The sequence below is a fragment of the Procambarus clarkii genome, chromosome 82 (genome assembly GCF_040958095.1).
Source record: "Procambarus clarkii isolate CNS0578487 chromosome 82, FALCON_Pclarkii_2.0, whole genome shotgun sequence".
Lineage (NCBI taxonomy): Eukaryota > Metazoa > Arthropoda > Malacostraca > Decapoda > Cambaridae > Procambarus > Procambarus clarkii.
In genome coordinates, this window is record NC_091231.1 from 1,867,055 (window position 1) to 1,893,137 (window position 26,083).

Below are 26,083 nucleotides of genomic sequence, written 5' to 3' on the forward strand. Positions count from 1 at the left end.
CCTCAGGTGATAGTGAGAACCTCAGACGATAGTGAGAACCTCAGACGATAGTGAGAACCTCAGGTGATAGTGAGAACCTCAGGTGATAGTGAGAACCTCAGGTAATAGTGAGAACCTCAGGTAATAGTGAGAACCTCAGACGATAGTGAGAACCTCAGGTGATAGTGAGAACCTCAGACGATAGTGAGAACCTTAGACGATAGTGAGAACCTCAGGTGATAGTGAGAACCTCAGGTGATAGTGAGAACCTCAGACGATAGTGAGAACCTCAGGTGATAGTGAGAACCTCAGGTGATAGTGAGAACCTCAGACGATAGTGAGAACCTCAGGTGATAGTGAGAACCTCAGGTGATAGTGAGAACTTCAGACGATAGTGAGAACCTCAGGCGATAGTGAGAACCTCAGACGATAGTGAGAACCTCAGGTGATAGTGAGAACCTCAGGTGATAGTGAGAACCTCAGGTGATAGTGAGAACCTCAGGTGATAGTGAGAACCTCAGACGATAGTGAGAACCTCAGGTGATAGTGAGAACCTCAGGTGATAGTGAGAACCTCAGGTGATAGTGAGAACCTCAGACGATAGTGAGAACCTCAGGCGATAGTGAGAACCTCAGACGATAGTGAGAACCTCAGGTGATAGTGAGAACCTCAGGTGATAGTGAGAACCTCAGACGATAGTGAGAACCTCAGACGATAGTGAGAACCTCAGACGATAGTGAGAACCTCAGGTGATAGTGAGAACCTCAGGTGATAGTGAGAACCTCAGGTAATAGTGAGAACCTCAGGTGATAGTGAGAACCTCAGACGATAGTGAGAACCTCAGACGATAGTGAGAACCTCAGACGATAGTGAGAACCTCAGGTGATAGTGAGAACCTCAGGTGATAGTGAGAACCTCAGGTGATAGTGAGAACCTCAGGCGATAGTGAGAACCTCAGACGATAGTGAGAACCTCAGGTGATAGTGAGAACCTCAGACGATAGTGAGAACCTCAGACGATAGTGAGAACCTCAGACGATAGTGAGAACCTCAGACGATAGTGAGAACCTCAGGTGATAGTGAGAACCTCAGGTGATAGTGAGAACCTCAGGTGATAGTGAGAACCTCAGACGATAGTGAGAACCTCAGGTGATAGTGAGAACCTCAGGTGATAGTGAGAACCTCAGACGATAGTGAGAACCTCAGACGATAGTGAGAACCTCAGACGATAGTGAGAACCTCAGGTGATAGTGAGCCACAGGTGATAGTGAACATGTTCTGGCACCAGCTGAGCGCGACTGTGCCACCATAAGGGTGTGATCAATACATGTGCTGCCCCCCCCCCTATCTCCTCCCCCTCCCCCGCCCCCTCCTCACATCCAACACCCGCATCTCCTTAAACACCCGCCAAATTACTCCGTCAGGACATCCCCCCCCCCTCCTCTTCGCTTTCAACACCTGCGTTACGGGTCTTTAGCACCCCCCTAACACCTGCTTGGCTCTCATTTAGCACCTCCAACATGTGCGTTACTACTCTTTCATCTTCTCCAACACCTGTATTAGGGGTCTTCAACACCTGTAACACCCTCCGTGTGAAGCTGATCTATTCTGGACCAGATGTGGAGAGTAACATGACACCAGAAGTGTTATAGCAAGCACCTCAGTTAACAATGTAGAATGTTCACTCCAGTGTCACTATACAATGATCACTCCAGTGTCACTATACAATGATCACTCCAGTGTCACTATAGAATGTTCACTCCATTGTCACTATACAATGATCACTCCAGTGTCACTATAGAATGTTCACTCCAGTGTCACTATAGAATGTTCACTCCAGTGTCACTATAGAATGTTCACTCCAGTGTCACTATAGAATGTTCACTCCAGTGTCACTATAGAATGTTCACTCCAGTGTCACTATAGAATGTTCACTCCAGTGTCACTATAGAATGTTCACTCCAGTGTCACTATACAATGTTCACTCCAGTGTCTATAGAATGTTCACTCCAGTGTCACTATACAATGTTCACTCCAGTGTCACTATAGAATGTTCACTCCAGTGTCACTATAGAATGTTCACTCCAGTGTCTATAGAATGTTCACTCCAGTGTCACTATAGAATGTTCACTCCAGTGTCACTATAGAATGTTCACTCCAGTGTCACTATAGAATGTTCACTCCAGTGTCACTATAGAATGTTCACTCCAGTGTCACTATAGAATGTTCACTCCAGTGTCACTATACAATGGCTCAGCCCACAGAGTCACTATACAATGTCTCAGCCCACAGAGTCACTATACAATGTCTCAGCCCACAGAGTCACTATACAATGGCTCAGCCCACAGAGTCACTATACAATGGCTCAGCCCACAGAGTCACTATACAATGGCTCAGCCCACAGAGTCACTATACAATGGCTCAGCCCACAGATTCACTATACAATGTCTCAGCCCACAGATTCACTATACAATGGCTCAGCCCACAGAGTCACTATACAATGGCTCAGCCCACAGATTCACTATACAATGGCTCAGCCCACAGATTCACTATACAATGGCTCAGCCCACAGATTCACTATACAATGGCTCAGTCCACAGATTCACTATACAATGTCTCAGCCCACAGATTCACTATACAATGGCTCAGCCCACAGAGTCACTATACAATGGCTCAGCCCACAGAGTCACTATACAATGGCTCAGCCCACAGATTCACTATACAATGGCTCAGCCCACAGAGTCACTATACAATGGCTCAGCCCACAGATTCACTATACAATGGCTCAGCCCACAGTTGCGAAATCAGTTTTTTTAATATTTCTCTCCTACTGTTCTATTTCTCTCCTACTTTGTTTTTCCTCTGCTCTTGTATTTCTTTCCTGTTGTATTTCTCTCCTAATGTTGTATTTTCCCTGATTATTTATTGCATTCATTCCGTCAACGATGCCTGGTGCGCGCGGGTAATTATTGCACTAATCACCTGTCAAGTTGCGTGCCAAAGTTATCAATTAATATGCAAATGGGCTTGGCAGATGTGTCAGGTGTGTGAGGAGTGGCGTTGTGCAGTGGGACGACATCTCGGGGAGGCTTAGTGGCACCTAGTACTGGTGAGATCCACACACATGGTGGCGGGAAGTACTGGTGGAGATCCACACACATGGTGGCAGGAAGTACTGGTGGAGATCCACACACATGGTGGCAGGAAGTACTGGTGGAGATCCACACACATGGTGGCAGGAAGTACTGGTGGAGATCCACACACATGGAGGCAGGAAGTACTGGTGGAGATCCACACACATGGTGGCAGGAAGTACTGGTGGAGATCCACACACATGGTGGCAGGAAGTACTGGTGGAGATCCACACACATGGAGGCAGGAAGTACTGGTGGAGATCCACACACATGGTGGCAGGAAGTACTGGTGGAGATCCACACACATGGAGGCAGGAAGTACTGGTGGAGATCCACACACATGGAGGCAGGAAGTACTGGTGGAGATCCACACACATGGAGGCAGGAAGTACTGGTGGAGATCCACACATATGGTGGCAGGAAGTACTGGTGGAGATCCACACACATGGTGGCAGGAAGTACTGGTGGAGATCCACACACATGGTGGCAGGAAGTACTGGTGAGATCCACACACATGGTGGCGGGAAGTACTGGTGGAGATCCACACACATGGTGGCGGGAAGTACTGGTGGAGATGGACACACATGGAGGCAGGAAGTACTGGTGGAGATGGACACACATGGAGGCAGGAAGTACTGGTGGAGATCCACACACATGGAGGCAGGAAGTACTGGTGAGATCCACACACATGGAGGCAGGAAGTACTGGTGGAGATGGACACACATGGAGGCAGGAAGTACTGGTGGAGATCCACACACATGGAGGCAGGAAGTACTGGTGGAGATCCACACACATGGAGGCAGGAAGTACTGGTGGAGATCCACACACATGGAGGCAGGAAGTACTGGTGGAGATGGACACACATGGAGGCAGGAAGTACTGGTGGAGATCCACACACATGGAGGCAGGAAGTACTGGTGGAGATGGACACACATGGAGGCAGGAAGTACTGGTGGAGATCCACACACATGGAGGCAGGAAGTACTGGTGGAGATGGACACACATGGAGGCAGGAAGTACTGGTGGAGATCCACACACATGGTGGCAGGAAGTACTGGTGGAGATCCACACACATGGAGGCAGGAAGTACTGGTGGAGATCCACACACATGGTGGCAGGAAGTACTGGTGGAGATCCACACACATGGTGGCGGGAAGTACTGGTGGAGATCCACACACATGGTGGCAGGAAGTACTGGTGGAGATCCACACACATGGAGGCAGGAAGTACTGGTGGAGATCCACACACATGGAGGCAGGAAGTACTGGTGGAGATCCACACACATGGAGGCAGGAAGTACTGGTGGAGATCCACACACATGGTGGCAGGAAGTACTGGTGGAGATCCACACACATGGTGGCAGGAAGTACTGGTGGAGATCCACACACATGGTGGCAGGAAGTACTGGTGGAGATCCACACACATGGTGGCACCTAGTACTGGTGGAGATCCACACACATGGTGGCAGGAAGTACTGGTGGAGATCCACACACATGGAGGCAGGAAGTACTGGTGAGATCCACACACATGGTGGCAGGAAGTACTGGTGGAGATCCACACACATGGTGGCACCTAGTACTGGTGGAGATCCACACACATGGTGGCAGGAAGTACTGGTGGAGATCCACACACATGGAGGCAGGAAGTACTGGTGAGATCCACACACATGGTGGCAGGAAGTACTGGTGGAGATCCACACACATGGTGGCACCTAGTACTGGTGGAGATCCACACACATGGAGGCAGGAAGTACTGGTGGAGATCCACACACATGGAGGCAGGAAGTACTGGTGAGATCCACACACATGGTGGCAGGAAGTACTGGTGGAGATCCACACACATGGTGGCACCTAGTACTGGTGGAGATCCACACACATGGTGGCAGGAAGTACTGGTGGAGATCCACACACATGGAGGCACCTAGTACTGGTGGAGATCCACACACATGGTGGCAGGAAGTACTGGTGGAGATCCACACACATGGTGGCAGGAAGTACTGGTGGAGATCCACACACATGGTGGCGGGAAGTACTGGTGGAGATCCACACACATGGTGGCACCTAGTACTGGTGGAGATCCACACACATGGTGGCAGGAAGTACTGGTGGAGATCCACACACATGGTGGCAGGAAGTACTGGTGGGGATCCACACACATGGAGGCAGGAAGTACTGGTGGAGATCCACACACATGGAGGCAGGAAGTACTGGTGGAGATCCACACACATAGAGGCAGGAAGTACTGGTGGAGATCCACACACATGGTGGCGGGAAGTACTGGTGGAGATCCACACACATGGTGGCAGGAAGTACTGGTGGAGATCCACACACATGGAGGCAGGAAGTACTGGTGGAGATCCACACACATGGAGGCAGGAAGTACTGGTGGAGATCCACACACATGGTGGCAGGAAGTACTGGTGGAGATCCACACACATGGTGGCAGGAAGTACTGGTGGAGATCCACACACATGGAGGCAGGAAGTACTGGTGGAGATCCACACACATGGTGGCAGGAAGTACTGGTGGAGATCCACACACATGGTGGCAGGAAGTACTGGTGGAGATCCACACACATGGTGGCAGGAAGTACTGGTGGAGATCCACACACATGGTGGCAGGAAGTACTGGTGGAGATCCACACACATGGTGGCAGGAAGTACTGGTGGAGATCCACACACATGGAGGCAGGAAGTACTGGTGGAGATCCACACACATGGTGGCGGGAAGTACTGGTGGAGATCCACACACATGGTGGCAGGAAGTACTGGTGGAGATCCACACACATGGTGGCAGGAAGTACTGGTGGAGATCCACACACATGGTGGCAGGAAGTACTGGTGGAGATCCACACACATGGAGGCAGGAAGTACTGGTGGAGATCCACACACATGGTGGCGGGAAGTACTGGTGGAGATCCACACACATGGTGGCACCTAGTACTGGTGGAGATCCACACACATGGAGGCAGGAAGTACTGGTGGAGATCCACACACATGGAGGCAGGAAGTACTGGTGGAGATCCACACACATGGTGGCGGGAAGTACTGGTGGAGATCCACACACATGGTGGCACCTAGTACTGGTGGAGATCCACACACATGGAGGCAGTGTGACAGGTAGTGTTGGGAGGCAGCTGGTGTAGTGTGAGTGAAGTAAAGGTCTGCTTTAGGGTGCTCGCCTTGACAACTGTGGTGTGGAGTGGATGGTTCTGCCGTCACGAAGATCACTCTCCTGGTCACAGAATGTAAACAGGTGACACACCACACGCAGTCATCACCTCTCATTGTGTAACTTTATTAAAGACTGAGAATGTTCCCCTGCCAGAGAGCGTGCAGAGATCCTTTACTGCTAGAATAACTCGGTAAAACACCTAAACAATTGGGACCGACTAAAATGCCTAAATCTGTATTCTCTTGAGCGCAGGCGGGAGAGATACATAATAATTTATACGTGGAAAATATTAGAGGGGCTGGTCCCAAACCTTCACACAGAAATAACACCACATGAGACCAGACTATTGTTTTGTAGTGTTAATAAGCATGTTTTTTGCAATATTTATAAGTCTGGCGCCATTGTATGGTTGAGCAGAGGCTAAAAAAACACCTGAATCGATTGTTTCAAAGCATTACTTATGTTTAAAACACTTGTTTCCTACTTTCAACTTTAAACACGCATTCTCTGCTCTCGGAATTGTAGAAGAAAATTACGACCAATGATTGTGTGTGTGTGTGTGTGTGTGTGTGTGTGTGTGTGTGTGTGTGCATGTGTGTGTGCATGTGTGTGTGTGTGTGTGTGTGTGTGTGTGTGTGTGTGTGTGTGTGTGTGTGTGTGTGTGTGTGTGTGTGTGTGTGTGCATGTGTGTGTGTGTGTGTGTGTGTGTGTGTGCATGTGTGTGTGTGCATGTGTGTGTGCATGTGTGTGTGTGTGTGTGTGCATGTGTGTGTGTGTGTGTGTGTGTGTGTGTGTGCATGTGTGTGTGTGTGTGTGTGTGTGTGTGTGTGTGCATGTGTGTGTGTGTGTGTGTGTGCATGTGTGTGTGTGTGTGTGTGTGTGTGTGTGTGTGTGTGTGTGTGTGTGTGTGTGTGTGTGTGTGTGTGTGCATGTGTGTGTGTGTGTGTGTGTGTGTGTGTGTGTGTGTGTGTGTGTGTGTGTGTGCATGTGTGTGTGTGTGTGTGTGTGTGTGTGTGTGTGTGTGTGTGTGTGTGTGCATGTGTGTGTGTGTGTGTGTGTGTGTGTGTGTGTGTGTGTGTGTGTGTGTGTGTGTGTGTGTGTGTGTGTGTGCATGTGTGTGTGTGTGTGTGTGTGTTTGTGTGTGTGTGTGTGTGTGTGTGTGTGTGTGTGTGTGTGTGTGTGTGTGTGTGTGTGTGTGTGTGTGTGTGTGGCGCCAATGGCCTTGTTGATGAAGGTTGGCAGATAAATTATTTATCCTGGAAATATTAATTATTGGAATGTGTCACCTCACCAACTTTAGATAGCACGTCACGATATCGCAGCAGCCCGTCTCCTTTTAAACAGACGTAAAGTAACTAAGTAACAGACGCAGGTGTAGTGTGTAAGTATCCTCAACGCCAGTACACTTAAGTGGCATCCTTGGCAAGGAGTTTACTGTCTCATGGAGGCGGCTGTATACAAGACTGTGGGTGCCATTCCTGAGGTGTCGTATGACACTAAGTGTGTCTCTCACATGAGAACCTTAAGGAGTCATTACACCACTGTTGACTCGCCCAATACTGCCATTCTCGTAATGACTATACAGTGCCACATATGACACGCTCTGAAGTGTCATTGGTGTAAATAACTTCGCCTTGACGATGGTGGGTTATCAGATGACCCAGTTGTCCCGTCACACGCACGGAGATATGGCGAGATAGTTCAGGCACTGTTGCCTTGTTACTGCTGACCATTTACCACGCTCAAGGTCATAGTACTTGAAAGTTACGGGTCGTTTAGCTGTGTACACGTGTATGTGTAACACTTATAATAAATAAATAAATAAATTATATATATATATATATATATATATATATATATATATATATATATATATATATATATATATATATATATATATATATATATATATAATGTTTTTTTTTAATGATTGTAACACAAATCTTCTCACTATTTCTTATGTTTTTCTTCACTGTCGAGGGAAATTGAAAAATTAACTCTCCAAAGTTCATTTTCACACTATATTATAGTCTGACGCCTCGGGATGCGTTTCGCAAGGCACTCCTTACGTTTACAAAGACAAATTTTCCATGTTGTTGTTGTTGTTTTAGATTTAGCTACTCAGAATGAAATGTCCATGTAGCACGGGCTATGGTGAGCCCGTAATCCATTTTTCCATGCTCTACCAGAGCTTATATTCGCTTGGGGTGAGGTGGTACAGGATGTGATTGAGATGAACAAGTAGATGAATTGCAAAATGGCAGAGTGACGGGGTCCAGCGTGACGGGGTACAGGTGCCACCATGGCCACACTACAGGTGCCACCCTGGCCGCACTACAGGGGCCACCATGGCCACACTACAGGTGCCACCATGACCACACTACAGGTGCCACCCTGGCCGCACTACAGGGGCCACCATGGCCACACTACAGGTGTCACCATGGCCACACTCCAGGTGTCACCATGGCCACACTACAGGGGCCACCATAGCCACACTCCAGGTGTCACCATGGCCACACTACAGGGGCCACCATAGCCACACTACAGGTGCCACCCTGGCCGCACTACAGGGGCCACCATGGCCACACTACAGGGGCCACCATGGCCACACTACAGGTGCCACCATGGCCACACTACAGGGGCCACCATGGCCACACTACAGGGGCCACCATGGCCACACTACAGGTGCCACCATGGCCACACTACAGGGGCCACCATGGCCACACTACAGGGGCCACCATGGCCACACTACAGGGGCCACCATGGCCACACTACAGGTGCCACCATGGCCACACTACAGGTGCCACCATGGCCACACCACAGGTGCCACCATGGCCACACCACAGGTGCCACCATGGCCACCACAGGTGCCACCATGGCCACCACAGGTGCCACCATGGCCACACTACAGGGGCCACCATGGCCACACTACAGGGGCCACCATGGCCACACTACAGGGGCCACCATGGCCACACTACAGGTGCCACCATGGCCACACTACAGGTGCCACCATGGCCACACTACAGGGGCCACCATGGCCACACTACAGGTGCCACCATGGCCACACTACAGGGGCCACCATGGCCACACTACAGGGGCCACCATGGCCACACTACAGGTGCCACCATGGCCACACTACAGGTGCCACCATGGCCACACTACAGGTGCCACCATGGCCACACTACAGGTGCCACCATGGCCACACTACAGGGGCCACCATGGCCACACTACAGGTGCCACCATGGCCACACTACAGGTGCCACCATGGCCACACTACAGGTGCCACCACGGCCACACTACAGGGGCCACCATGGCCACACTACAGGGGCCACCATGGCCACACTACAGGTGCCACCATGGCCACACTACAGGGGCCACCATGGCCACCACAGGTTCCACCATGGCCACACTACAGGGGCCACCATGGCCACCACAGGTGCCACCATGGCCACACTACAGGGGCCACCATGGCCACACCACAGGTGCCACCATGGCCACCACAGGTGCCACCATGGCCACACTACAGGGGCCACCATGGCCACACTACAGGTGCCACCATGGCCACACTACAGGGGCCACCATGGCCACACTACAGGTGCCACCATGGCCACAGTACAGGGGCCACCATGGCCACACTACAGGTGTCACCATGGCCACACTACAGGTGCCACCATGGCCACACTACAGAGGCCATCATGGCCACACTACAGGGGCCACCATGGCCACACTACAGGGGCCACCATGGCCACACTACAGGTGTCACCATGGCCACACCACAGGAGCCACCATGGCCACACCACAGGTGCCACCATGGCCACCACAGGTGCCACCATGGCCACACTACAGGGGCCACCATGGCCACACTACAGGGGCCACCATGGCCACACTACAGGTGCCACCATGGCCACACTACAGGGGCCACCATGGCCACACTACAGGTGCCACCATGGCCACACTACAGGGGCCACCATGGCCACACTACAGGGGCCACCATGGCCACACTACAGGGGCCACCATGGCCACACTACAGGTGTCACCATGGCCACACTACAGGGGCCACCATGGCCACACCACAGGTGCCACCATGGCCACCACAGGTGCCACCATGGCCACACTACAGGGGCCACCATGGCCACACTACAGGGGCCACCATGGCCACACTACAGGGGCCACCATGGCCACACTACAGGGGCCACCATGGCCACACTACAGGTGCCACCATGGCCACACTACAGGGGCCACCATGGCCACACTACAGGTGCCACCATGGCCACACTACAGGGGCCACCATGGCCACCACAGGTGCCACCATGGCCACACTACAGGGGCCACCATGGCCACACTACAGGTGCCACCATGGCCACACTACAGGGGCCACCATGGCCACACTACAGGGGCCACCATGGCCACACTACAGGTGCCACCATGGCCACACTACAGGGGCCACCATGGCCACACTACAGGTGCCACCATGGCCACACTACAGGGGCCACCATGGCCACCACAGGTGCCACCATGGCCACACTACAGGTGCCACCATGGCCACACTACAGGTGCCACCATGGCCACACTACAGGTGCCACCATGGCCACACTACAGGTGCCACCATGGCCACACTACAGGTGCCACCATGCCCACACTACAGGTGTCACCATGGCCACACTACAGGTGCCACCATGGCCACAGTTCCCCTTCGCCTGATTGGCCACTATTTGATCATGTTAATGAATACCTGACAAGATGCCACAAAGCCCTGAGGGGGAGGCACACGAGGGGCAGTGCCATGGCTCCTGGCACTGTGAGGGCCACCATGGCCCCCTGCACTGTGAGGGCCACCATGGCCCCCTGCACTGTGAGGGCCACCCCTAGCAATACTACCAACACTCACGGAGCCTCAGGGTTACCACGCCCCTGCTCAAGGTCAACCTCCTGGTACAGTGCTACTCACTCTCTTGTGTTGTGTTTTCTGTGGGGCAGTGGGTCGGTGGAGGAGGAGGAGGGAAGAGGTCGACGGAGGAGGAGGAGGAGGGAAGAGGTCGACGGAGGAGGAGGAGGAGGAGGAGGAGGAGGAGGAGGGAAGAGGTCGACGGAGGAGGAGGAGGAGGAGGAGGGAAGAGGTCGACGGAGGAGCAGGAGGGAGGATAGTGAGGACACTGTGCATGTTGGAGAGTCATTATCACCACCGATGACCAGAAGGTGTGCATGCCACCGCCCCCTCTGCCCCGTGTGGCTGTACCCTGGCCACTGGACCAAGCTACAGTCCACTCACGCCACGCCGCTTGTCACGGATTATCGTCAGAGTTGCGCCAAACTGTGGCACTCTCTAGTCCAGCGGCACCCACCAGGCACCCACAGGCACATTAAGGAAGAGAGCCGACCAGCAGGACGATCTTCTCGGGGCGGGGCCTGCTCTCCTGACGGCCTCAATTGCCTTTATTGAGGCAATAAAATGCATCTCAAAAGGCTGGAGTACGTATTTGTAGACTCCCTTCTGGCGGCGGGTGTTGCTGGGTCTTGAAGCCAGCGGCTGGCGACCTCCACTACCACCCAACCCATTCTCGCACTTGCTTATAGTCAATGTTGGCTTATTTAATAAGTGTCTCATTTAATAATAACAGTCTCCGTGGTGTAGTGGTAAGACACTCGCCTGGCGTTCCGCGAGCGCTATGTCATGGGTTCGTATCCTGGCCGGGGAGGATTTACTGGGCGCAATTCCTTAACTGTAGCCCCTGTTTAACGCAACAGTAAAATGTGTACTTGGATGAAAAATCGATTCTTCGCGGCAGGGGATCGTATTCCAGGGACTTGCCCGAAACGCTACGCGTACTTGTGGCTGTACAAGAATGTAACAACTCTTGTATATATCTCAAAAAAAAAAAAAAAAAAAAAAAAAAAGTGCATATGTGACATACTAATTGTGAATATTTTAGTTTACCTTGAAAAGCTTCATAGAAAACACCGACCTCACCTAACCTTCTTAGTATGTTAAGCTAAGCATCTTATTGCTTCTTAATTACAATTATTACTTAACCTATACCGTTGATAGGTTAAGTAATAATTGTAAATATGAAGCAATAAGATGCTTATCATCACCAGCACTGATGGAGAGGTTAACACTACACCGCCTGTCACGCCTGGTACACTACTCTACACCCCACAAGACGGACCACACAATCCTGAATGATATAACCCACAGAAACGTGACGTCTACCAACACAAAACGCAAGATATAGGCCACCATCTGCTACATGGACACGACGACCGCCATCTTGCTCTTGAAGAACTCATCTGTATGTGATCTATACGTCACGTAATGTGTCGTGTAATGTCACCTATATCTTTACATGCCAATTCACAAAGACCTGAAAGCTGTATCATTAGACATTATGATGAATGCCATGAAGAGACGTTTATGTATAGAAGTAATACAAGCAGGACTCTGCAAATGTTGATGTTGTAGTGGCCATGATTCGTCTGGGATATAACCTACCAACTTTCCCAATCCTCCCACAGCTTAAAGGGCTTTCTCAAGCTCTGCCTCTTGATCAAAGCAAGTGGGTAACCATTATATTTTGTCAACATTTCACTGTGCTAGGCTCCTCTCACTGGCAGACTCCCGCATCCCAATGGTATGGTATATTATTATAATTATTTGTATAACGGAGAGATAAGTAGGTAGATATATAGTTAGATAGTGAAAAGACATAGATACAGAGATAGGGAGAGAAGGAAGGAGAAGCGAGAGAGAGTAGATATTTGAAGGGAGGGAAGGAGAGAGGGAGAGAAACAGGTGGAAGAGGGGAGAAGGGGAGAGGAGGGGAAGAGAGGGAGAAGAGGAAGGATCGACAAGAGGTGGGATAAGAGGGGATAAACGAGGTTAAATGTGGGGGGGAAAAGGACGATAGAAGGGAGAAAGATGAGAGGGGAAGGGAGGGGAGGTGAGAGAAGAGGGTGGGGCAGGGGTAGACACACACAGAGAGAGACCCGGGCACGGCCGGGTACCCATCTAGTGACGTAATATATATATATGGGATGTAATTACATGTAGCTGGAGTGGGCAGGTCTCCCGTGTCAAGGACTCAAGCAAGAGTGGAGTGTTTGTTGACATGCGCTTGAGCTTAAGATTGGTCGACCGTCTTTGTAAAGCTTATTCATATGGCTTATTGATTTATGGGGTGAGGTGCCTGGCCTGGTGTCACCTGTGGCACGGCACATGTGTCTGTAGTGGTGCCAGGGGTGTCATGTCAGGGGGCTGTAGTGGTGTCAGGTGGCTGTACTGGTGCCAGGGGTGTCATGTCACACATGACACACCCTGACACAGGTGTGTCAGGGCTTGTGTCATGTGTCCAGGGCCTGTGTCGTAGTGTGACGGGTTACAAGTCTCGAAATATGGCCATCGGAATGACCAAGTTTTGAACATGTTAATGGTTCTGACACTGAGTCTGATTACTGGCCATTGGGGCTCTTACTTATGGAACGCTCTCCAATTTGGGCACTGCCCCATAGGACGCTGCTGTTTGGATACTGCCCCATAGGGTACTGTCGTGTTTGGGCACTTGCCCCATACTACGCTCAGCCTTAAGAAGTGTGTAGCGCTTGGCGTGTTATCTGGGCTCCGCCTTCCACAGTGGTCGACCCAAATACCGGGCCTCGATATGTGCTTAATATTCATGACCCTCTCACACCCTCCCTCTCACCTACCTTCTATCCTGACCCTCTCACACCCTCCCTCTCACCTACCTTCTATCCTGACCCTCTCACACCCTCCCTCTCACCTACCTTCTATCCTGACCCTCTCACACCCTCCCTCTCACCTACCTTCTATCCTGACCCTCTCACACCCTCCCTCTCACCTACCTTCTATCCTGACCCTCTCACACCCTCCCTCTCACCTACCTTCTATCACCTCTCCCCCCACTTCACACCTATCCTCCCACCTCCCCCCCCCCACCTACTCCCACGTCACAGTCAGCCAGAACTAGCCACAAACAGTAGCCATCAGCCTGTAAGTCACCCGTAAGCCAGAAGCATCAAGTGATGTAGAGCCATAGTGGGTCTCAGTCATCTGAACACCATCTGTGAGCCCTGTATGGGCCAGTAGGCCTTCTCGTGTTGGCTCTCTTGCCTATCCCGCGGTGAACAGTGAGAGCTGTTGATGGTAGGTCACTGTGCAGACTGCGCCTGATCACGTGGTGAGGGCCTGGAGGGAGTAAGTAACACAGGCAGTCAGAGGGGCACCATAGGCTATTACGGGCTTACCATAGCCTGTGCTACTTGGAACTTGTTCCGTGTAGCTGAATCTATAACAACAACAACAGAGGGGCAGTTGGCCTCACGAGGGAGCAAGTAGCAGGAGCCCCGGTGCTCCGCGGTAGCCCCACTAACAGCCCTCGTGGGCTGGAACACTCGCTAATGACTCTAATTGTTTACACCGAGTAGTACTGCAGAGCGAACACAAGATTATTGTTGTAACGAGTCCTCTAGCGCTTTCTTAAAGAGGTGGGAGGGAGGGGGGGACATTGAGGGACGGAGCGAGGGTGTGTAAATGTATCCTGTTAATCTGGAATAATGGATTTCTTATTGAGTTTCTTACCAATAAAGCAGCGTCAGCAGGAGCACAACTCCGAACTCTTTGTTTTCTTTTCTTTTTCCTAATTCTCTGAAATCTTGCCGGTGAAGGTGCGGTAATTTACGACATAACCGCCCGCTCCAGGGACACAATTGTCTTCATTTTCAGACAGATTAATATTCCAGGAAAGGTCTCCCTCGTCCCTCTGTGGTGCCCTCGTCCCTCTGTGCTGCCCTCGTCCCTCTGTTCTGCCCTCGTCCCTCTGTGCTGCCCTCGTCCCTCTGTGCTGCCCTCGTCCCTCTGTGCTGCCCTCGTCCCTCTGTGCAGCCCTCGTCCCTCTGTGGTGCCCTCGTCCCTCTGTGCAGCCCTCGTCCCTCTGTGCTGCCCTCGTCCCTCTGTGCAGCCCTCGTCCCTCTGTGGTGCCCTCGTCCCTCTGTGCTGCCCTCGTCCCTCTGTGCTGCCCTCGTCCCTCTGTGCTGCCCTCGTCCCTCTGTGGTGCCCTCGTCCCTCTGTGCAGCCCTCGTCCCTCTGTGCTGCCCTCGTCCCTCTGTGCAGCCCTCGTCCCTCTGTGGTGCCCTCGTCCCTCTGTGCTGCCCTCGTCCCTCTGTGCTGCCCTCGTCCCTCTGTGCTGCCCTCGTCCCTCTGTGCAGCCCTCGTCCCTCTGTGCTGCCCTCGTCCCTCTGTGCTGCCCTCGTCCCTCTGTGCTGCCCTCGTCCCTCTGTGCAGCCCTCGTCCCTCTGTGGTGCCCTCGTCCCTCTGTGCTGCCCTCGTCCCTCTGTGCTGCCCTTGGCACCGTTGCAGCAGCAGCACAAGTTACCGTCAACATGTCAGCGAGTTGCATAATGCGCAGTTGTTTCCTGGTGGGATCTATGCGCGTTTTTTGGGGATGCGCAGAACGTTGTGTGTGCTTCCTGGATCATAATAGGTTGTGCGCAATTTCGGCGCGCTATTGAGTGTTGTGCGCCTGCGCTCGTTGATGTGTGTGCTTGCGGGGGTTGAGCTCTGGCTCTTTGGTCCCGCCTCTCAACTGTCAATCAACTGGTGTACAGGTTCCTGAGCCTACTGGGCTCTATCATATTTACACTTGAAACTGTGTATGGAGTCAGCCTCCACCACATCACTGCCTAATGCATTCCATTTGTCAACCACTCTGACACTAAAAAAGTTCTTTCTAATATCTCTGTGGCTCATTTGGGCACTCAGTTTCCACCTGTGTCCCCTAGTGCGTGTGCCCCTTGTGTTAAATAGCCTGTCTTTATCTACCCTATCAATTCCCATGAGAATCTTGAATGTGGTGATCATGTCCCCCCTAGCTCTTGTCTTCCAGTGAAGTGAGGTTTAATTCCCGTAGTCTCTCCTCGTAGCTCATACCTCTCAGCTCGGGTACTAGTCTGGTGGCAAACCTTTGAACCTTTTCCAGTTTGGTCTTATCCTTGACTAGATATGGACTCCATGCTGGGGCTGCATACTCCAGAATTGGCCTGACATATGTGGTATACAAAGTTCTGAATGATTCCTTACACAAGTTTCTGAATGCCGTTCGTATGTTGGCCAGCCTGGCATATGCTGCTGATGTTATCCTCTTGATATGGGCTGCAGGGGACAGGTCTGGCGTGATATCAACCCCCAGGTCTTTTTCTCTCTCTGACTCTTGAAGTGTTTCATCTCCCAGATGATACCTTGTATCTGGCCTCCTGCTCCCTACACCTATCTTTATTACGTTACATGTAATGTGTGTGTGTGTGTGTGTGTGTGTGTGTGTGTGTGTGTGTGTGTGTGTGTGTGTGTGTGTGTGTGTGTGTGTGTGTGTGTGTGTGTGTGTGTGCTCACCTATTTGTACTCACCTATTTGTGTCTGCAGGATCGATCTTTGACTCTTGGATCCCGCCTTTCGAGCATCGGTTGTTTACAGCAATGACTATGGTCCTATTTCCCTATCATACCTAGTTTTAAAATTATGAATAGTATTTGCTTCCACAACCTGTTCCTTAAGTGCATTCCATTTTTTCCACTACTCTCACGCTAAAAGAAAACTTCCTAACATCCCTGTGACTCATCTGAGTTTCCAGCTTCCACCCATGTCCCCTCGTTCTGCTACTATTCCGTGTGAACATTTCGTCTATACTCTTCCAATCCCCCTGAGTATTTTATACGTTCATATCATGTCCCCGGAGTAGAAGAACCCCTAGAACCCACTCCTGGTGTATTTCAGGTATGTTGAAGGTATACTGCAGGTATACTCCAGGTATGTTGAAGGTATACTGGAGGTTAACTCCAGGTATGTTGAAGGTATACTCCAGGTATACTCCAGGTATGTTGAAGGTATACTGGAGGTTAACTCCAGGTATGTTGAAGGTATACTGCAGGTATACTCCAGGTATGTTGAAGGTATACTGGAGGTTAACTCCAGGTATGTTGAAGGTATACTGGAGGTTAACTCCAGGTATGTTGAAGGTATACTGCAGGTATACTCCAGGTATGTTGAAGGTATACTGGAGGTTAACTCCAGGTATGTTGAAGGTATACTGGAGGTTAACTCCAGGTATGTTGAAGGTATACTGCAGGTATACTCCAGGTATGTTGAAGGTATACTGGAGGTTAACTCCAGGTATGTTGAAGGTATACTGCAGGTATACTCCAGGTATGTTGAAGGTATACTGCAGGTTAACTCCAGGTATGTTGAAGGTATACTGCAGGTATACTCCAGGTATGTTGAAGGTATACTGGAGGTTAACTCCAGGTATGTTGAAGGTATACTGCAGGTTAACTCCAGGTATGTTGAAGGTATACTGCAGGTTAACTCCAGGTATGTTGAAGGTATACTGCAGGTTAACTCCAGGTATGTTGAAGGTATACTGCAGGTTAACTCCAGGTATGTTGAAGGTATACTGCAGGTTAACTCCAGGTATGTTGAAGGTATACTGCAGGTATACTCCAGGTATGTTCCAGGTAGTCACTGGTAACCCTCAAGAGACCAACCAGCCTTGCTCGTTGAGTCTTCATCTGTAATTAATTGCACAATTCTCCTGGGATACTCGTGGCGGAGTTTACGACTGTGGTATACTGCCCCCCCCCCTCCCCCGGGCCATTACCGGGGCAAGAGTGTGGTTTACCAGGCTGCAACCCCCCCCCCCCAACTCAATATTACAGCAGGCTGGCCCCTGGGTGTGGAGGCTGTGTGTGTGTGTGTGTGTGTGTGTGTGTGTGTGTGTGTGTGTGTGTGTGCTGGGGCGAGACACATGTGCAGGTGTGGGACAGCTCCAGCAACACCTGCCCTACACCTGTTGCAAGCCTGCACCACCATAAACAAGTGGGCAACTACCAACATAACTTTGCCCTCCACTTCCCCCTCGGAGTGCAAATGCATTTGCCAAGTTCATACAATTTGCATAGCGGCACACGAGGCCGGATGGCGCCACAATGGCACCAGGGGGCATAACAGTGGCACCAGGGGCCATAAGTGGCACCAGGGGCCGTAACAATGGCACCAGGGCCATAGCAAAGGCACTTGCTTCTTGTCGCCAGCCATTTTATGGTTGCCATTGCAGAAGAGATGTAACTTTTATGGTCATAACATTATTTTAATTATACGTTAGTAATGATCTTTTTAATGTTAAAAAGACTTTTGTTACAAGTATTACTGCTTATTCTCTACTCTGGGCCGCCCCTGAGACCAGGGCGGGGACCGGGCCGCCCCTCAGACAAGGGCGGGGACCGGGCCGCCCCACCTGGTACCTCGGCTTTAAAGCTGCTGCCTCACTGGTTGGCAGTAGCCACTAGCCCCACTGGCTGGCTCTCACTCTGGCTCTCACTCTCGCTCTCACTCTGGCTCTCACTCCGGCTCTCACTCAGGCTCTCACTCGGGCTCTCACTCAGGCTCTCACTCTGGCTCTCACTCGGGCTCTCACTCGAGCTCTCACTCTGGCTCTCACTCTGGCTCTTACCACGCCTCTCAAACACACGCACACGCACGCACACGAAGAGACACGCATGTACACGCACACACTAACACACAGTCATAATTGTAAAAGTAGATATGATTGCGAAATGTACAATGACACCTGATTGATCAGGTGTCATTGTACTAGACAACCACCGGCTAGAAAGGCGGGATCCAAGAGCTAATGCTCGATCCTGCAGGTACAAATATGTGATTACAGATAGACGAGTACAGATTCACTCACTCACTCACTCACTCACTCACTCACTCACTCACTCACTCACTCACTCACTCACTCACTCACACACACACACACACACACACACACACACACACACACACACACACACACACACACACACACACACACACTCGGGGGCCTCGTAGCCTGGTGGATAGCGCGCAGGACTCGTAATTCTGTGGCGCGGGTTCGATTCCCGCACGAGGCAGAAACAAATGGGCAAAGTTTCTTTCACCCTGAATGCCCCTGTTACCTAGCAGTAAATAGGTACCTGGGAGTTAGTCAGCTGTCACGGGCTGCTTCCTGGGGTGTGTGTGTGTGGTGTGAAAAAAAAAATAGTTAGTGTAGTTAGTAAACAGTTGATTGACAGTTGAGAGGCGGGCCGAAAGAACAAAGCTCAACCCCCGCAAACACAACTAGGTGAAAACAACTAGGTGAAACACACACACACACACACACACACACACACACACACACACACACACACACACACACACACACACACACACACACACACACACACATGAGGGGGTGATGTGGTGAAGGCTGACTCCATACACAGTTTCAAGTGTAGATATGATAGAGCCCAGTAGGCTCAGGAATCTGTACACCAGTTGATTGACGGTTGAGAGGCGGGACCAAAGAGCCAGAGCTCAACCCCCCCCCCGCAAACACAACTAGGTGAGTACACACACACACACTCTCCAGATATTCCTCAAATTTTCTTGCCCAAAACTTTGGTTCCAATTTAAACTTTATATCCAGAATATTTCCGTGAATTCACATTTTGACTTAAGACTTTATAAACTTACGTTCAAACATCACCCATAAAAAATATTTATTTGCAATATTTGCCTGATGAGTTTTCCGTCCTTGTCAATTTTTTCTAAGAAATTGCAAAGGCTCAGTCAACACTTCTTGACAATATTTACAGCTGAATGACCAAGAATGACGGAAGTCTTGAGGTTCTGGGTATAATTTCGCCTCTACGGAGATGTTTCTCTGTTACGACGGGAGTTGTATGTCTTAAGTTGGTGGTGCAGACGGTCTTAAGTTGTGGTGGAGGGGGGACTTAAGGTGAAGGTTGTGCTGGAGGGAGACTTAAGGTGAAGGTTGTGCTGGAGGGAGACTTAAGGTGGAGGTTGTGCTGGAGGGAGACTTAAGGTGAAGGTTGTGCTGGAGGGAGACTTAAGGTGAAGGTTGTGCTGGAGGGAGACTTAAGGTGAAGGTTGTGCTGGAGGGAGACTTAAGGTGAAGGTTGTGCTGGAGGGAGACTTAAGGTGGAGGTTGTGCTGGAGGGAGACTTAAGGTGGAGGTTGTGCTGGAGGGAGACTTAAGGTGGAGGTTGTGCTGGAGGGAGACTCAAGGTGAAGGTTGTGCTGGAGGGAGACTTAAGGTGAAGGTTGTGCTGGAGGGAGACTTAAGGTGAAGGTTGTGCTGGAGGGAGACTTAAGGTGAAGGTTGTGCTGGAGGGAGACTTAAGGTGGAGGTTGTGCTGGAGGGAGACTTAAGGTGGAGGTTGTGCTGGAGGGAGACTTAAGGTGGAGGTTGTGCTGGAGGGAGACTTAAGGTGGAGGTTGTGCTGGAGGGAGACTCAAGGTGAAGGTTGTGCTTAAGTCGAATCAAGTTTCACAAGAAAGAAAATTAAGAAAAACCCCATCAGGAGGGGGTGGGGGGGGGGGGGGGAGGGTAGTTACCGACAACCCCCATTAGGTTGAGGGTGGGGGGGGTCGAGAGCCCCATCAGCAGGTGGGAAAGATAGAGGACTGGCGTCCGGTACTCGAACTCACAACCAAGAGCTCTGGGGAGTGGTACTTCGAGGTCGACTTCGGCCGTAAAAGGGAAGGTGTGGAATGCTAAGTTGGCGTCGCTCGGGTCATAATTATGGGAGTGGCTGGTAGTTGTGCTTCATGGTCCGCCGGCTCCAGGTGTGTAATTAGTACTGGGCAGTCGTTCTTCATTGTTGGGTAATTTGGGGTGATTATGGCTTTCGTGACCATGTTAATAGCTGCGTTCTCTGGCACAGCTGTTCTTTGTGGGGCTCTTCCTTACACTCTTACACACGCTCACACGCACGCACACACACACACACACACACACACACACACACACACACACACACACACACACACACACACACACACACACACACACACACACACACACCGGGATACTGTGTCTACCGGCGCGCTCTCTCACTATATATGTCCGTAAGTAATTTCCACATATCGTTCATCCGCTGGTCAGCAGCTGTTGTAGCCCGTGTTAACCCCCACACAAGTGTAGAGGAGCACAGTGTAGAGGTGTAGAGGAGCACCTTACCTGAGTACCGAGGACACATGGCAGGTGTACACCACCCCAGGTGTACACCACCCCAGGTGTACACCACCCCAGGTGTACACCACCCCAGGTGTACATACTCCACCACTAACTGGGTCTCTCTCACAGCCCACCACGCCAACCAGCCCCGTCTTAAGCCCCCCAGGCAGTCCAGTTGGGACAGTCCCACCGTAGACGGAGTAACTGCAGGCAATCAATGCTGCAACAACACCATGAGAGACTGCTCGTTTCGTAGCGGTGGCGATCCCCCCCCCCCCCTCCCCTCTATGCAGGTGACTTTCTGTCAACCTGCGTCTCGTACTGCAGTGGCTGTCTGCCTTACTGCCCTAATGAACACCAAATATAAGTGGATTTGCAGCGAGGAAGAGGCTAACAGACACCGTCCACAAGGCTGGCTCTGCCATTGAAAAGAGGGCTGGCACTGGCAGCACAGTGAAGCCAATGTCCAGCAGAGCGAGCGCCTCGTTCCCTGGATCATGCAGGTCGCCCAGACCAGTTTGCAGTGCACATCTTACAAGCTCAACACACACCTTCACAATGCTCTCCGCCGCAAACACCGTCCAAGGACACACACACAAACCATCCTTTCCGAGATCCTTGATACATTGATTTTGCCTTCGAGGCCATCCCAAGGCGTTGTTCCCCGCCTGAGACTTCATCAACCTGCCTCGACCTATCTGGAGACGCCATTATTGTCTTGGCTTAACTGAAGACTCCATCAAGGGTTTTGGGCAGTTGCCTTTCACCAAGATGTTTAGAGCTGGTGGCAACTCCCTCACTTGTGCTTGGATAACTTGCACAGTTGACTTCGGTGTATCTTGTCACTATCAATGTTGCTTGGCATTATTTGCAGTTCCAACAGTTTGGCTAAGAATTGCTTGCGACTTGAGAATTAAGTCGCGTGAGAATTAAGCCATAATACATTTTGTATTTACGCTGTAACAGGCTGTCAGCTGAAGCGCCGGCTTTTGGCAGTTTGGCAGGTGGTGGAGAGGAACAGGTGTGTGGCTGTGGGTGCCGCCGCAGGTGTGGGCGCCGCCGCAGGTGTGGGTGAGGGCACTCCTCCACAGGGAGGAACAATGAGAAGTGAACAATAGGGAGGACGGGTAGCACCAATGGTCGACCTTGACCTTCTTCTGGAAACGCGGTCAAGAACGGTGATTGGTCATTAGCTGCGTGTATTAGCCCGCGTGACCCTTCACCATTATGTGGTGATGACCCTTCACCATTAGTAAGGCTACAGCCAGGGTTGTAAGCTGAGTGTCTCTGAGCCCCACCATCAGGAGCTCATCAGATGAACCTCACAGCTCTAGTTAACGATCTGAAACTCCACAATTTAATATTAAATATGGTAAACTTGTATTAAAAAAATATTTGCATAATACGACCTGTATATAATCTGACGTCCCAATTATGGTAATTGGTCAGAAATTGTACCCAAAAATTGGTTACATATTGAAAACTATAAATATTATATGTATTGATACACTCAGGTCTTATATTATACACTCTGGTCTTACACTATGCAGGTGTAAGGTGCAGGCAAGAGTGTTCTTCTCTTAGACACCTGTCCAGGCAGGTGTTGGTTAAACAGGTACACGTGTTGTCGGTAAATTCCCGCATCTGTCACCCGTGGTGGCTGTGTGACTCAACTCAGGAGAAACTCTCCCACGGGTGCTGCATATTCCCTTCTTCGAGGCAAAGGGTCCCTACACTCACACCCACAGATGGTACTCTCTCTCTCTCTCTCTTTCTCTCTCTCTCCCTCTCTCTCCCTCTCTCTCTCCCTCTCTCTCTCCCTCTCTCTCTCCCTCTCTCTCTCCCTCTCTCCCTCTCTCTCTCTCTCTCTCTCTCTCTCTCTCTCTCTCTCTCTCTCTCTCTCTCTCTCTCTCTCTCTCTCTCTCTCTCTCTCTCTCTCTCTCTCTCTCAGAACATAGGCCGCTATCGTCGCACGTTATTGAGTGCATGGTTGCACTCAACCATGTTCGCACACAGTCATGTGTATACATATGTGAAACGTGGTTCACATTGTTGTGTTTATACATATGTGAAGTATGGTTGTGTGTACACATGTGTGTAAACATAACTTTGTGTGCACAAACAACTGTGTGCGTGTGTGTGCACAAAATTAGGTATACAGTCATGAGTACATACATCCGTGATTGTACACAACCATGTACACACAACTTGATGTACACACACACCAAGACACAGTGCACATGGGTGGAAGCTGGAAACTCAGATGAGTTACAGAGATATTAGGAAGGTTTCCTTTAGCGTGAGAGTAGTGGAGAAATGGAATACACTTAAGGAACAGGTTGTGGAAGCAAATACTATTCATACTTTTAAAATTAGGTATGATAGGGAAATGGGACAGGAGACATTGCTGTAACCGATGGCTCGAAAGGCGGGATCCAAGAGTCAATTGCTCGATCCTGCAGACACAAATAGGTGAGTGCACATCCTTCTGTGTACACAGCAATACGTAATCAATCAAATGTGTACACGATCACCTGCACACAACACTAGTTGAAGACACAACCACATGTACACACACACACACACACATGAGTACACATATAATATGCAACACCTAAATGTGTCACTGTGTGTGTGTGTGCGTATCCTAATTCAGTGTACATTTACGTACATGCTCGCGTGTGTGTACACATTTCCTCGTGCACATAAGAAGTAGTGACCTACATTACGGAAGGGGAGGGGTAGGGTAGGGTGAGGGGGGGGGTAGAGAGGATTGGGGGGTTGAGTCAGCCACTTTCAATCATATATAATCGACGTATAATTTCTTAAACCATATTGAAAACCAAATACGTTTGTTTAGACTTAAATGACAAATATAATGAAAATTGTCATTTTTAGTTCAACACAAAACATGTTTTAAACCAATGCTCCGCCCCCTCCCTCCGTCCCCCGCCCCCCCCTCCCCCCCCTCCCCCCCGCCGGCTCTCTGTACAGCTGCCTCATAGACCAGAAGCTATTGATCTTAACCCCCCCCTCCCTGGCGGTGATTAATTCATCGTCTTTAGCTTCTGACTCTGCTATATGTTGGGGGGGGGGAGTATGCTATATGTTGGGGGGGGAGGAGTATGCTCTATGTCGGGGGGTGGGAGTATGCTCTATGTTGGGGGGGTGGGAGTATGCTCTATGTTGGGGGGGTGAGAGTATGCTCTATGTTGGGGGGGTGAGAGTATGCTCTATGTTGGAGGGGTGGGAGTATGCTCTATGTTTGGGGGTGGGAGTATGCTCTATGTTGGGGGGGTGGGAGTATACTCTATGTTGGGGTAAGAGTATGCTCTATGTTGGGGGGTGGGAGTATGCTCTATGTTGGAGGGGTGGGAGTATGCTCTATGTTGGGGGGTGGGAGTATGCTCTATGTTGGAGGGGTGAGAGTATGCGATATGTTGGGGGGTGGGAGTATACTCTATGTTGGAGGGGTAAGAGTATGCGATATGTTAAGGGCTAAGCATGTACAGTAGGTTAGGGAAGGAGTATGCTGCCCGTCCTCCTCTTTCGGTAGTTCGTATAGGAAGCATGAGGAGCAAGCATTGTAGCCTCGTAGCCTGGTGGATAGGGCGCAGGACTCGTAATTCTGTGGCGCGGGTTCGATTCCCGCACGAGGCAGAAACAAATGGGCAAAGTTTCTTTCACCCTGAATGCCCCTGTTACCTAGCAGTAAATAGGTACCTGGGAGTTAGTCAGCTGTTACGGGCTGCTTCCTGGGGGTGGAGGCCTGGTCGAGGACCGGGCCGCGGGGACACTAAAGCCCCGAAATCATCTCAAGATAACCTCAAGATAACCATAGTACATATACCGACATAAACGCAATTAGAAAGTAGAAATCTGTACTATGGAATTTGGACAGATCGGAAAACGATTTTTCTACTTACGTTGCAAAGACTAACTAAACTACCCTAACCTCTCTAGGCCTGATACACGCTATCTCAGGCCTAATATAGTACATATGTGTACTATACTAGGCCTTGGAATATTTAAGTTTGCTTTTTTAACTTCAGTTTTCCGGTATGTATGAAGTGAATAGTACCAAATTGTACTATCTTATTGCTTAGTACGTCAATGTTTGTACTATTGAGCACATAGTTACAAAGAGTATTATCTAAATAGGAGGATGGGCTGGAGTATACGATATGTTGGAGTAAATATATGTGACATATTGGGGTATGTGTTGGGGGAAAGTAGGCAATATGTTAGGGTAAGAGTATGTGATATGTTGGGGGTGGGGGGGGGGGGGGGGGGGTGGGGGGGAGGGTGGAGGTAGAGGTTCACTCTACACTACTGACTCTGACCCATATATCTCTCCCTGGCTGCTGTAGTCGGTCACCCCTTGCACTTGTTACTGCTGACACACACACACACACACACACACACACACACACACACACACACACACACACACACACACACACACACACACACACACATGCTGTGTGATATGATAGAGCCCAATAGGCTCAGGAATCTGTACACCAGTTGATTGACGGTTGAGAGGCGGGACCAAAGAGCCAGAGCTCAACCCCCCGCAAGCACAATTAGGTGAGTACAATTAGGTGAGTACACACACACACACACACACACACACACATGGAGGCTGACTCCATACACAGTTTCAAATGTAGATGTGATAGAGCCCAGTAGGCTCAGGAATATGTACACCAGTTGATTGACAGTTGAGA

General features: G+C 50.6%; 2 protein-coding genes and 1 non-coding gene across 7 annotated transcripts in view; 2 read left to right on the forward strand and 1 right to left on the reverse strand.

Annotated features, from left to right (window-relative positions):
- LOC123764294 (uncharacterized) overlaps positions 1-26,083 on the forward strand; it is a 114,193-nt gene that overhangs the window by 18,029 nt on the left and 70,081 nt on the right. The gene's annotated exons all lie outside the window — the stretch shown is intronic.
- LOC123764192 (octapeptide-repeat protein T2-like) lies at positions 14,937-15,695 on the reverse strand. Its single transcript, XM_045751728.1, has one exon. The coding sequence runs from the start codon at positions 15,693-15,695 to the stop codon at positions 14,937-14,939; it is 759 nt and encodes a 252-aa protein (XP_045607684.1).
- Positions 24,943-25,013, forward strand: TRNAT-CGU (transfer RNA threonine (anticodon CGU)). The gene has a single exon. It is a non-coding gene; the product is annotated as a tRNA-Thr (tRNA).